This window comes from Heliangelus exortis, chromosome 4, assembly GCF_036169615.1.
Source record: "Heliangelus exortis chromosome 4, bHelExo1.hap1, whole genome shotgun sequence".
NCBI lineage: Eukaryota > Metazoa > Chordata > Aves > Apodiformes > Trochilidae > Heliangelus > Heliangelus exortis.
Window position 1 is genome coordinate 43,099,465 of NC_092425.1, and position 15,063 is coordinate 43,114,527.

General features: G+C 44.2%; 1 protein-coding gene across 4 annotated transcripts in view; it reads right to left on the minus strand.

Moving 5' to 3' along the window:
- Positions 1 to 15,063, minus strand: part of ADAMTS3 (ADAM metallopeptidase with thrombospondin type 1 motif 3) — a 149,493-nt gene that overhangs the window by 65,329 nt on the left and 69,101 nt on the right. For all 4 annotated transcript variants that reach the window (XM_071744174.1, XM_071744173.1, XM_071744172.1 and 1 more), the window contains one exon: positions 13,960 to 14,360. Coding sequence is in view for 3 of the 4 variants with exons in the window: in XM_071744173.1 (XP_071600274.1) it covers positions 13,960 to 14,360 (401 nt within the window). In the remaining variant the exon portion in view is untranslated. The remainder of the gene's footprint in view (positions 1 to 13,959; positions 14,361 to 15,063) is intronic.

Below are 15,063 nucleotides of genomic sequence, written 5' to 3' on the forward strand. Positions count from 1 at the left end.
TCAGAGTTAAAACAGGAGCTCCTGAATCATTTCGGTCTTAGGAGACTGAATTTATTGAAAAACATTGAACCCACTTTTGAATCAAATGAAATATTCAAACAGTTCCCACTGCTCAGGTTTCACAGCCAGCTGAATTATTCACACAGCGGAAGTTTGTGGATAATCATCTAATACCAGATTTTTAAAACAAAAAAAATTAATGACTACAGCTACGAAGAAAAGTATTATTTGCTCAACTGAATACCAGGCTGAAAACAGGAATGTTTAACATCCTCTTCCAAACTATGGGTACTACTTAGGAATAAGAAGATATACTAAAATACCCAATGTCACGCTGACCAGAAACAATACATTCATTTCCTTAACTAAGGGGAGATCTTCCTGTGGCTAATAATCTCATTTTAAATACAAACACACCATTTTGATCACATCTAGTACACTCAGTGCAATAATAAAATCATTGCTATGCAATTACTTTAATTTGACACCATGCTGTGAAATGTAATTCAGGAAAAGCCACGAGCAACTGACCCCTCTACAATGTAGAAGAAAAGTTAAGAACAACAACACAAGGATGAGATCATGACCTCTAAACGATCCGCTAAAACAGTAAAAGATGAAATAAATAAAAAGAGAGAAGAGAGAACTAATTTTGCATTTGAATTTGCATCAGCTGGTGGAGAGAATCTCTTAGTGAAATGCATGTCCCACCAAGAACAGGATACCAGGCTGGATACCAAAAATGGAGTGATGTTCCCACAGAAATCTGAAACTGCATTTAAAATGCACGGTGTTTAAAATTCAAACTACCCCCTGTTCACCTCTGTATCTTGTGTGAGAGCAGAATCCCTTCTACTTGCTCCTTCGAGGAATTAAAGCCCTCTCAATACGTGAACTGAATCACTGCTGTAAGGAAAAAAAGAGCCACAGAGCTAACCCAAATGCAGTGGAATTTCCACAGAAGAAAATGGTAACATATTACTAGGTCAATGTGCAAGGCTGAAATTACAGTTTTTAGCCTTCTCTACAAACATACATAAGAAAATCCCTTTGTGCTGAAATTTCTCATGCTTGGTTTTAATCCAAATGTTGAGGGGTTTTTGTCCCCCTTTCAGAAAGTTTAAGAAAAAAACCCAACAAAACCCCTTAAGAATTCTATAAAAGCAAAAAGCAATAAAAAAACCAAAAAGCAAAACAAAACCAAACCCAAACCTTGATTTTATGTGGAAAAATGTGTCTCTATTTTTTGTTCTTGGAAAACATACAGAGATTCATTTTAACGGCAAAGTGCTGTGCAAAACTGGCAGGCAAAATGCTTTGTCCTTAAAGAAGGAGTTGTGGGTTTTAAATACCAGTTCTTAACAACCAAAAAGTATGCACAGAACATGGTCAGTGTAGTCAAGGATCTCCCTGAGCCCAGTGTACCTCTGTAGAATTATTTACTGAATCCAAGTTTTGTCTTTGTGGCAACTACAGGAGCTCTTATTTTCTGGTGAAATGGTACAGACAGGGGGAAAATCACTTCTGAAATGGGTGCAGGATATGGGGCACTGAAGCTCTTTGCCATAGGTAAATTTTATAGACACAGGACTGACAGTTCTTGCAATAAACCTGGTGTTTTCACAGCTCCTGCAGTCATGGGATTATATATATACATATATATAGCTTCCTCTGAAAAGTGGGACGGGAGAAAAAAAAGTAAGGACATTTGATAGCCTTCAAGGAAGGAAAACCAAGAACTTCACATCAAATGCTGAACACTCCAAAACTACAAAGCAAGTACAATACTCCCAAAATTAATATCTCATGATCTGGAGGATGGAAAAGAGGACACTTGAGGTCAGCAGCAGCATGTCTACTGTGCACAGAAGCAGAGTTTATTTATCTGCTGCCTGTACCCTGAGGTCAGGAATGACGCTGCAGAAATGTCACAAATTACAAAGGTTCCAGATCTCCAGCAACACCCATTCCTGCACCAAACCATGCCCTGGGCTGGCTGAGCAGGTCCCAGGCTGCTGTGTTCCCAGTGACACTGCCCTGTGTGCCACACCACGGAGAGCACTCAGTACAGTGGGTACCTCAGGGCCTATTGTACAGCCCTGCAAATCAGTACCTCCCATCAGTGCCACCCATCAGAAAGGTCCTTCAGCTCACCCTTTAGACTCCCTCTGACCCTGCTGTCTTTATAAAGCAGAAATTCAGTAGTTTTTGCATAATCTGTGTTCAGAGGCAAGTGGGATCATAGAGGGACTTTGCTGTGGGCTGCTCCCCCACAGCTGGCTGCAGCTTCTCTCCCCATGGAGCTGCTTCTGCAGGTTATTTTCACTAACGGTACAGCAGACTAATTATACAGCACTGGATTATGAACTGTGGTAACTCACATGCTCCTGAGAAACACCACCAGGCAGCTCAGCTCAACCTTCAGCACAGCTGGAAGAGCTGCACTGCCTGGTCCTTTGCTACACAGGACTTGATGCTAAGGGCAAGCTACAATTACAGGTAACAAAGTCTCTACCAAAGAGACCTTCAAAGATAGCAGAAAAATTCAGTCAAAACTAAAGGTGAAAAACAGTCTTCATCTGAGATGCAAGTTGTCCAAGAAACAGAAAATTTATCTATTGTATTCTGAATGGAATTATCATTTCAAAGTATTAAAATGCCAAAGCTAGCAACAGTGGGTCCCTTCCAACTCAGCAGACTCTGTGCTTCCATGATTCTAGTTTATACATTGACAACTTAGGTATAAAACAAGAAAGCCAAATGACCAAGAAAAGCCAAGTGTGATTTGTATGTGGTTAGAAAGTGAATTAACTGTTGCGTGGCTGCTGCTTGTGAAAAAGAAAGTCAAAGTCATTTATAAAAGTTATCAGCCACCTTGCACTAGTCAATGAAAACTAAGTATCAGTTTAAATCCAAAGGGAAAGCAACTATTCTACCCCATGAACAGGAAAAAAACCCACAGTGTAGTTCTATCCATCATTTCAAGAAACTCTTGATGAAACATGAGGTCAGAGGGTCAGACTGACCAACATTTATTTCCCTGCCTGTTTCAGAGCCTGGATCAGAGAGCCATGCTGAAGCAGCAGGACCTCTGGAGAGGTGCTACACAGGTGGTGAGTTCCTACCACAGACAAACCTCTCCCTCCAGCCTTTACCTTTTCCTTTCTTTCTCCATCACCCTGCCCAGTATTTTCTGTCCTGCTTTGCAAACCTCAGACCATGTGGCTCTGAGGTCAAATTCCAAATAGAAGCAAGTAGAGCACTGAATAAACACGGGGAATCAAAAAAGGCTTCACTGAATATGGTTTCTGTAGAGCTACCCTACACATTCAGCACAAACTCTACCATCAATAAGAACTTTGAGAGAGGTTGCAAGGATTAAGCTTTGAGAACATTGACTATTTCAGTGTCTATTTACTTTCCTTTGCTGAGACACAGACTTTACCACATGTGATATGTGAAAGCAGAACATGAATGAGAGCTCAATTCATGTGCTCCCTGTGTGTTATCAAGGGTCCACACAAGTTATACAATCTGGCTTTTATTTCTGGAACTGTAAAACAGGGTTGTACTCAGTAATTTTAATAAGCTTGGGCTATGTTTTAAACTTTTAGCTGTGAGCCTGCAGGAATAAAAAATTAAAAAAAAAATCTTATGCTACTTTGGTAACAAAGAGCAAAAATCCAGAAAGGAAATTACTTGTCAAACTGCCTTAAAAGCACAGTTTGGTGAAAATGCATAGCCAAGACTCCAAGGTGTGATTCAATAACAGCTACAAAAGAGATACCCAGAGCAGCAGCCAGTCACCAGTGAGCTGTTTCAGACTTTTTTTCACCACTGGCAGTGAGGACAGGCTCACTCAGTGTAGCTCAGACATGCTCAGAGATATCTGCAAGAGTGGCTCTATCTTCTCGATGCCTTTGGAGAAGGTCTTCACACACTGAATAGAAGATAGCCCTAAAGCAGCAGTACCTCCAGCAGAGGAGCTGCAAATGGGCAACAAAACCCCCCAGTTTTCCACTCCCCAGCACACTTATTGAGGCTGCTGTACTACCAGTGGCTGTGTCTGCTCTTAGTTACATGAGAACAAAGTGGAGAGACATAGACTGACCTGGAAATAGAAGTTCCAGCCTCTAAAAAAGGTAACCTTAAGGTAGCCTTAAAATGCATGAATTACACATAAAACCACACACTCTGTCATGCAGAGCAAGTTTTCAAAATCCGAAAGAAATTATAAATAAAGCTTTTGAGTTGTGGCTTAAAACTCAGACTGTCTGCTCTTTTCACTCGGCCTAACTCACAACATCCTGTGCAGTGTCTTAATTAACCTTCATTATGCTGTGCAATCTATGAAGGCAGAAAAGAGAGACTAGTAATAGTGTTAGTTAGACTTCTCTCAATCATGTTTTCCACTTGTGGCTATGTAGCACACACACAGTCTGACAAACCCGGGGTAGTTCTTCAGTTCCCAAATCAAGTGTTTTGGGCTATTCCTGTTGGAGGTTCCAGAGAGTCCCCAAGAAGGCCCCAAAGTGAAGTTCTCCTCTTCTCAAGTGTTCATAGGAACTGGGATTTCATCACTTCAGGTCACTCAGATGCCAGCCTGAACTGACTTCACCTCTTCTTCCAATGCCTGAATGGAGCACCTGAGGCAACAAGTCTCCTCCTTCACCTTGCACCCCTTGGCTCTGGGGCACCCGAGCAGCTCTTGGCCCATCCATCTGGAGCTGATACTGTTGACAATCCAGTTGCTGAGGTATGAGCTGTAGCACCCTGGGGCAGTGACAGCTCACCCAGCCATTGGCTTCTGATGCACTTAGATGTTGGCCAGCTCATTACACAGATGGTCCTTCTGGAGTTTTATTCAAAGCCAGCTAAAAGCTGTGCCTTCCTGTGAATTCCAGTTAAGGTTGTTTTTCTCATTTCCAACCTGCTTTCCTTTGTATCCTGACAGTGTTGGTTTCTTCAACCACACTCTTTCAGGCAGGCATCATGTTTACTGCAGCTGCTACAGACAAAGACATGCAGAAAACCCTGGAAAAAAATCAATACCAGTGAAGTGTTGCCCAGAAGACACAGCAGTGGAGAGTTCTGGTGCCAGTCATCTCATCACTGCTTAGCTGAAGGCTGAGGAATTATGCAGGACTATCAAAACAGATGGGATCTGGAAAGAGCCCTTTCCCACAAGACGGGCTCTCTGCAAGAACATCTCATTTCTGTCTCCAGCTATAAAGGGACTGATGGTCCCAAAACCTTCCTATCAGCATTGCACCCACTCCTGCTCTGCTGGAGCTCTGCACAGTCTGGACAGATCTGGGCTCAGGAGCAGACTCAGTGCTACCGAGGGTGAAACAAAGAGAATGGGATTATACAGAAATAGGACAACTTCCTTTTTTTACCTTCTTTTTTTTCTTCCTCTCTGCAGAGCACCCATACCACAGAAACACCAATATAGGAGTACTCCACAGACAAGGGCAAAGGAGCAGCCCAGCAAAATTTATTTTCCATTAAGATTGGTTCAAGAAGGGCTGTAAAACCCAAAACTGTGCTGTGGGGACATGCTGCTGGAATATAAACTCAAACCTGTCCAAACCCCCACATGAGAGATGTTTATTTTCCCATATTCATAGCCATAAACAAGCTTCCTTTTCATAGCTTAACGACCTTCTCACCTCCTTAAGCTGTTCCATCAGTGACATGAAGAGTAAGCAAAGAAGGTTGATAAGAACACAGTCATTCTGCTTTTTCAGACACGACACCTCCAGACTGGGACGTGGGGGCTTAAAATATACTACTTTACACAGACTTCCTTCCCTTAAAACAGGCCACATGAAAAATATTTTAAAATAAACTGAAAAACTAGTAAATGCTATTTTCAAGTTTAACTGCTGCACTACCCTTTAGGAGCAAAAGGTTTCTCTCTACAAAAAATATCCATACAAGCACAGAAGCAGGCCTTGTAACACAGCCAGGTGGGGACAGTCCTCTGGATTTCAGACAGATACTTAGCTAAGTATTACCTGCTGGGTTTTACACCAGTTTAAATCTGTGTTATCTTGAATTTGTTTGTGCTGCTCAATGGACTACTCTGAAGCCAAATGCACACAGCATTAAGTGATATATTCAGACATATTTTACCTGACTAATAATGTGGAAAAAAATCATAAATGTGTTAATCTTTGAATGGATGTGCTGTTAAGTAAGAACAGCCTTGTTTCTCAATCAAAAATAACTACAAACACTACTGAAACAGACATCTTTTTTTGAAGTTGGTTGGTTATTAAGGGAGCAGAAATAGGATTTCCCTCCTCCCCCTTTTTTTTTTTCTGAGCAAGCGCCACTTGCAGCACAGCATAAATGAAGAAGGAAGCTAAAGCATTTCATCTCTGGACAGCTTCTATAGGAGACTGTTGAGCCTCTTGAAAAAAAAACCTTTAAAAAATTCTGCAGTATAGTGTACAGATGAACTCCAACATCCATTCAGAAGTGCTGGACAGAAACCCTGGCTGGGGCCCCGGAGGAACCACGTAGGCTCCAGCAGCCCAGGGCTTTGTCAGGAATCACGAGCCCTGGGTTCAAGCAAGGAATTACTGCAATCAGAGCAGTGAGGGGGAAACTGAGGCACTTCAAAGGTAGGCTTCAGATACCTTGCTGAGGTCTGCTTCTAGTCCCAGTTCTTCCTCCTTCTCCCCCTGATATATCACACTTTGGGAAGGCTGCTGGAGAGCAAGAGAGAAAGGAATTCTCAAATCCGTCCATGATTCCTTTTCTCTGGTGGATTTCCTTGCTCCTGATTCACACTCCAAGGCCCAAGAGATCTGGAATCCCACCCCTTGCTGTGGCAGGAGCTGCTCTCTGTTGTTTCACCAGGGGACAGATGGGGACCGTGCTGTGTACTTCATCCTCTTTATTTATTTCACTGGATCAAGCCACACTCCCAGGTTTCCTCACCTGAGATTCTTCTCAGCAGTGACTGCAGAGGGAAGCAGCAGCAGCCAGGGCTGCTTCACCCTGCTCTGTGCAGGAGGAGAACAGCTCTTGCAGGAGGGATTTCTTCAGGTCAGTGAGACAGTCAGGCCTTTTGCTTTTCTGCTCCACTTTTAAAATACATTACATTTTTTTCCATTTGGAAAACCTATCAGCCAAACTGATTGTGTATTTCCATGCTATGAGAGATATTTGTGCTGCTCCTTATATTTTGGCCCAGTTTGATCTAGATGAAGCCCACAGCAGTACCACTGTATTAATTCACTTTTTCCTATAACCACACAACACTTGAACACAAAGGGAAAGGGAGCTTCAGCCTATAGGAAAATTATCATTTCAGAGGAAGACTTAACTGTTCAGTCAGCCTTGAAAATGTAAAGCATACAACCCAGTGGAAACTCTGTGCAAAGCTCTTTTTACTACTTCCTATTCCATACCCTAAGTACAGCACACAGAGCTTTCCCTCCACTCACCACCCATAAGCAGGCAGCCAGAAGCTGGGATGAACAGCAGGTTTCTAAAAATGAGTTTCAGTGAGAGCTTTGGAAGAAAAGGGAGTTTTTATGTGGCAAAGGGTAATTTGTTCTCAGCAAGAACAGGAGAAATGCAAGGCAGGAGGAGAGAAGGAGACACGGGGGCTAAGAAGTGAGGCACATCTATCATTAGCTCAAATCTGACCCCACTAGAAAAAGTGGTAAAAATGAACACAAAGAAATAAAAGCTTGAGCAGTCATCTGAAACTTTGACTCCACTACAAAAATGATGATGTACCCCCTTGTTTTGAGTAACAACTTCAAGGAGAAGCAAACTAGACATATAAAAGCATTTCTATATAATATTATTTTACACTATATTGAGCTTTTGTTTCAGTCACCTCCCTTCTCAACAGTCCTTCCCACACTTTTATGACTGATGAATCAGCGACACAATGGCACTGCATTTTTCCAACTTTCTGGAGTCTCTGAACTTGAAAAAATCCTTTTTACTATGGATTACTATGTCTGAAAAGTCTGTATGAGTCTCCAGGAAGGGGCACATCCTGGAGAAGACAGGGATGAAGTCCAAGCCCAGCCGGACAGTGACCAAAGGCTGCTCAGCCACCCAGGCAGGAGGGGCTGAGGCTTCCAGCTGGGGTCTGCCTGTCCACCCAGCCAGCTGCAACCTCTCAGCTCAGTCAGTAAGTGTGCAGGGCTGCCAAGCACAGCAAAAGGCAAGTGGTAGGAAGAGGCTCTGGCAGGTTATGTGAGTTCACACTGGGATGTAATTACTGTGGGAAGAGGGCAACAGGGCAGAGCAGCATCAACAGGAGAACATTCAACCGAGCAAGATGCCCCGATTACCTTTCCACCCTGCACAACACTAAGTCCCTAATAATATTCTCCTTTAGGACACTGGAGTTAACCTCATGCAGTTTCCCATGTGCCATAACCAGATGCTCAGCAGCAGCTCAAGTGCTTGCCTCCAAAGCCTTACTCTAATAGACAGATAAAATATCACCAGCTCCTAGAAAGCTGTTTCTCCATTTAATCATGTCATTTGGCCAGCTTGGGGGAAATCATGTTGAAGCAATGCATTAATACCAACATGAACAAGAAATAAGCCTTAATACTTCAGTCTCAATGGAACTACTGCAATAACAAAGCATTTGAAACAAAGCCAAATGCCCTGAAACTGCTTAGGTCCTGCTATGCACTCAACCACACACCTAAACTTAAGCCTATTTTTAAGGTTTTTCTTGAACCAAAGCATAATTCTTTGTGGAATTATCTTTAAACATAGAATCCCAGACTGGTTTGGGTTGGAAGGGACCTCAAAGCTCACCCAGTGCCAACCCCCTGCATGGGCAGGGACACCTCCCACCAGCCCAGGTTGCTCCAAGCCCCATCCAACCTGGACTTGGACACTGCCAGGGATGGGGCAGCCACAGCTTCCTTGGGCAACCTGGGACAGGGACTCAGCACCCTCACATGAAAATTTTTTCCTATTGTCTAACCTAAATCTCCTCTCTTTGAGTTTTAAACCATTGCCCCTTGTCCTCTCACTACAGACCCACACAAAAAGCCCTGCCCCAGCTTTAGTCTGAGATCCTCCAGCCTGTATTCCAAACATATTTGTCAAAGGAAGGTAACTGTGCCCACCTCTGTACATCTTTCCATTCAGACACTCATAATGTCAAATTATGCCAAATTAACACTAACTCAGAATGCCAAAACCACTGAGAACTGAGAACTCCCCCAGCTTCCTTTCACAAAGGCTGTAATTCAGACACAAAGTTAAGGCTAGCATTAAGAAACTCTGGACTTGAAGGCTGTGGTTTTCCAGTAAACAAAATAAGTCACATTTTACTTGGTATCTGAAGGCAAAGATTAAAGATTCCTCAGACTGGGTCTGTCCCTTTCCTCTGAAACAAGTAAGGTAAATGCTCTGTAAGAAACGGAAGGCAGCGTTCACACGTGGCACTGCACGGAAGTGAATATAAACCAGATCTCAGCTCAAACAAGGAGGCACATCTGAGAAAACATGGTTCAAAGACTAAGGACAATCTCAAGGCCTTATATAACAACAGCTGTTTGGGTTTTGTTACCAAAAGAAGCAAGCTAATTGGGAAACCAAAGGCCTTTTCTCAACAACAGACAGTAGAGATTGATGCATAACTGTTAAACTTTGTTATTTCTAACTGCTCAGTTTGTTGTGTCCCACTTATGTATTTACAATATGAAATGTTTGCAAGGGTGTTTTGGGGTGGGTCATTTTCTGCATCTTCCACAGCAGACACAAGCATCACACCAGGCAAAGGCAACCTGTCAAATCTGCCACATCTGCTCTCCACGTAGTTCCACCTCCTGGACCATGTGAAGTTATTTTCTTACCTTTCTATGCCATATGCTCCTCTAGCTGCAAACCAATATCAATCTCAGTAACCAAGGACAAGGTCAGTTAAACCTCAGTAACCTTTGAACAGTGAAGCTGTTACCCTGTAGCACCTTGGCCTCTCAGAGCAGGCAGCCCCCCCACCACTCAGATGCAGAATTGCTGCCCAGGATGTGCCCCAGTGGGAGCAAATAACCCCCTGCTTGGCACTCTGCACCAGATTAAACACTGCCCTTAGTGCAGAGACACAGGACACCCACCTGCAGACACCCCCACCACACAGCACCATTATACAACCCAGCGTTCTCAGCCACATCTATCCCATTCTGTTCTTCATGACTGCTGTAATGATCTGATTGTTACATGCAGGACAAAAGGGAAGATGCTGCTCACATGTAGTTACTGAAGAGTCTGGACAACTCAGGTTGGAAGGTTTCTCATCACCTCCCATGGCACTTACTCCCCCTGGTACTTACTCCTGAGCCCAACAAGATGGACAGCAGCAGAGTACCAAGGTGAGATGTTCCTGTGCAGGCACTAGAGGAAGAAAAAGCAGGAAGGAGGCAGGAAACATGGAAACAGAAGAATTGAAGGGCTGCAAATATGTGGGGGTAGCAGATGTACCCCTCACACATTCCTGGACAAGCAGAGCCTTCTGCCTGGCCCTGCCATGCCCAGACCATTGCACAGCCTCCCACCATGACAACACATTCTGCCTCTGAACATTCTCTAAACCAACAGCAAATAAAGCCAAGGCAAGGGGTGGATCAGGGGCCTTATGTCTGGGCTGCTGACTCTGAACCTACACTTCTGCCATCTGCAGAGGCAAATGCTGGACAATGTCACTGTGGGCTCATGAAGGTCAGCATGACACCAGCGGAAACTTCTGGAGAAGAGTATCAGGTTTTGCAGCAGCCCTCTGCCCTTCCCAGGGCTGGATCAGCATTTCTGCATGGCAACAGCACCATCTGAACCCGAAACCACTGCTGCTGCAGAGCAAGCTCCAGTGACACCAACAGAGTGGCTAAAACCAGCAGAAACTACAAGAGGTACCAGTGAGCCACCACCAACAAGCACAACAAACTACCCCATCCTCCTCACAGGTGCCAAGGCCACAAGCCATCTGAGCTCTGGAAAGATGGTTATATAGGACTTGAACTCAGTTAAAAGTTCTGCTGCAACTCTGGCAAGTATGTGATGGATGCTGTAAATATTGTGACAATAAATGCAGCTGTTTGGACCCTAAGAACAACAGCAATATACAGCAGAAACCCCTGGAAGCATCAGCCTTTTGAAACACAGTCATAAAAACAATGGGCAGCTTCTACATGACTACTGAAGTGTTCTTTTGCTATGGTAAGTACAAGTACATGCATGTGATTTTTTTTAAATCAACAGAGTTCCTTTCAAGGGATATTAAGCAGATGTGAAGATAGGAATTTGTAAACTGATGGCATGCAGAATACTTTTACTGCAAAAGCTGATATGTAAACTATTTCAAAACAAAAGTATTCAAATATTTTGGGTTTTAAACATAGGCTTAGATTTAGAAAGAGACCATGGGTAAAACCTTGCTTTACTACTGCAGATGCCAATTATTCTACATATTTACTATCAAGCAATCAAAATCTAGCACCCTTACATTCCCTAGAAGCATGCATCTAGTCTGACAGCACACATTAGCAGGCTGGAGATCAGCAATGTCTGTGCAGCACAGGACAGCACAACACACAGCTCTGCCCCACCACCAGCAGGTGTCTGAGGAGCTGTGGTTAAAAATCTCCTTAAATCGCCCAAAACAAAATTTGCCAGGTCTTTCTCTAACTTGTGGCAAGCCAAGTATTCTTTTTCTGTTACTTATGATATCAAACTTCTCTTACAAGCTACACATTGAGTGAACTGCCACCACAGTGATGCCCTTCTCTTTCTCCCAAAAGGTAAGAACCTAGCTGGCTATGCTGCAGAGCATCTACATTCCTTTGAAGTCAAAAATAAATCTTCCCAACAGACACATGCCCCTGGAATTTCTCACTCTTGTTCCAGTTTCTGTTGAGCTGTACTATCTCACCCTTCACATCTTTAGGATACACTGAGGATCAAATATTCTAGCTTGGTTGAGAGACACACAGTAGAGAACAGAGAAGTCAGCAATGGTAACTTCAGGTTCCTTCTGCTAACCTTGGAGCTGGTGGGAGGGGATAAAAACTATATCTGAAATGCTATCAGTCTGCAGGATTATTTATTTCACCCTCACTTGCTTCAAGCTCTAAAAGACTGTTAACAACAGCTGGTAAAGTAAACAAGGAAAAGTGCTCCAAAAGATGGTTTCCAACAGGTGAGCTGTTCTCACACTCACTGCCCAAAGCAGAGAGCAGTAAAGCCACCAGAGCAGCTCCCCACCAGCACAATCAGATGCAGCTAAGGTCAGGTCCTGGCACCAGGGCAGTGAAACCAACACAGGCAAGGAACAGAGTCATGACAGCTCTGTGCCAGCCTGAGCTCTGACATTGGCTGAAGAAGCCCCTCAAGACAACAATGACTCAGGAGCACTTACCCACCCTCCTCCTCAAACAAAAAGCACATGTTCTCCCAGCCCAGTCCCTAAAACCATGGAAAGCACATGAAGGGTTTCTTGTAGGTGCTGTGGGAGAAGAGAGGCAATAAGCCACATAACCCACGTGCCTCCTGCTCTTTAGGCAAGACCTCTGATGTCTTCTTTCCATGTAAAGGTTTGTGAAGACAGCAACTGCTCCATTTCAGCTAACTGAAAACAGCACGAGCAGCTTGTCAGCCACATGGCAAACTCTGCCAAAGCTGCTGTACTCCTTAGTCTAATTCCATTTAATCCAATTAATTGTCTTAAGGTGCTGTCTCACTTAACACAAGAGCTTCATTCAGGATTACTGCTAAAACACAGTTCTCCAGCTGAGGGTCTCATTCATTGCCAGAACTACAGCTGAAAGCTGTATCTCTGCAGACAGAGGTCTGCACAGCCTCTGTAAACACTGCCAACAGGAGCTCCTAAAAAAACACCAGCAAAACACACCCAGATGTACCCACCACCAGTATTTCCTTTCTTTAGGTATGGAAAGTCAAGGAACCTTGGTTGGAGGTCAGAATCAGGAGTCTGAGACTTTTAAGCCATGGCTCACAAGTGACTGGGGGTACTGAGGAGGTGGGGAGCTCTGCCAGCCAGCACTCATGGCAACACAACATCAAACCTTAAACATGGCATGGAATGGGAAGAGGGAAGCCTATTTCCAAGAAGGGATCCTTGTTGCAGACTTGCTCATGACTCCTCTCCTGAGTAACCAGCAGAGTAACCACGACATTAATCTTCTGGATGCTGCAGTCTTGTTCCACCACTGCTCTGCTACTTCAAGAGCACAAGGTAAGTATTGTTAGCTCTCTCTACCACATGATTGAATTAAGGAATGGTATGTGTGCTCAATATATGCCCAGCCTCTCAATATGGGGTCTATGTCTCAAGCCAGAGACTGCATCTGCTGAAGCCACACAAATACCAAGCCTTCTCAACTCATGCAGCCACTAGGCCAGCTTGGAGAACAAACCATTTGCAGGTGGGAACAGCTCAGTTCTCATATGATACCTTCTGACAAAGCAAAACTGCATGTGAGAAAACACAAGGCATGCTTATTTTATAAATAAACCCTTTAAAACTTAAATCTGTTACTATTCTTGGACTGCAGGGCAGCCTGACAAGTACTCAGTGATGATTTGGACACCAAATTCTACATTCACTCACCAAAAGGTTGTCTTGTAAGTCTTAAAATGACTTCACTATTAGTTTTCCCATTTTATAACACCTCATTAAAGCAAAAAAGAAAAGCAGCAAAATGTAGGTTTGACTGCTCTCTCTCACACCAGTGACACTATAGACTTTGCTCACCAAACCCAGAGAACTGATCCCAGAACAAAGCAGTAGGACTGCACACATGGACACCTACTGATGCACTTTCTACAGGATGCAAGAAGTGGAGTTGTTTAAATGATACCATTAGTGAGGTGGAGTTAAAAGCATCAAAAGCTGTGTACAAAGCAGTAAAATACCAGACATGAATGCCATCAAATAAGCCTTACCAGCCCATCACAGTTGCTAATAGCCACGGAAGCTCCGGGGATGTCTGTGATGTCTCCCACGTAGGCACAGTTGGTCCACAGGGGCTCCCTCTTCCATAACCTCTCTGTAGGGGATGCAGTCCTACTCGTGTTACCACCACCACTCCCAGTTTGCACAGAGTCTTCGTACCACTCCACGACAGCCCTGGGAGCCACCAGACGAGCGTTGGGTTTCAGCCTGAGATGGAACTCCCTCCCGAAGGCGGTGACATTAAAATAGAGCTGCCTGGGGCTCTGGGACACCTCCCGTGTCCATCTCCTCTGGTGACTGGCAGAGAGGATGTTGGAGACGTAGCTTCCATCTGCATTGGTGCTGATGGGAATCACTAACCCGTAGGGCCTGGGTCTGCTTTTGCGGAATTCTGCCAAGAGAAATGCCCCAAACCCAAACTCCAGTTAGAAGCAGAGGATGGAAGGAGGCTGCAGAGCAGATGTGCAGCTGCAGAAGCGGCAAAGGGCACGTCCAGCTGCAGACCCTGAGCCCTGAGACAGCCCCTGGCACTCACACACCAGTGTGCACTAAATGGAGAGCTGGTCGGGGTACAGACACACCAGCCTCGTGCAGGCACACTGTGGCACAGCAACCTTCAGCTGCAATACTCAGGCTCATAAATCTTCACTCGGGTACCCCACAGCAAGGTCTTGAATACTCAACACTTCCACTTGTTGTTATAAAAATGCCTCTTTTTACACAGACACTGAGAGGACACATAGGAAGGGACAAGAGAAGTGCTTGACACGTTATCATGTTAAGCAAGGTAGGACAACACAGGGACCATGTGAGATGAAGGCCACTGCCACCTCAGGGAAAGCACATGGATCACACCCAGGGGGACAGACACAAGGAGCTCAGTGATGTACCTCAAGCAAACACACACCACTAATGCTGGAATACACACTAAGTGCAAGGAAAATACCCTTCATGTGCCAACATTTTCAAGAAGCAGGTTTTTAACAAATCTGTTTTCATAAAACTTGGAGAAAAACCTGAAACATTCATTTATGCTGAACTGGGGAGCTTCCCAGGGCTTTGGTTTGCTTAACTGCAACAGAAGTGAATCACAG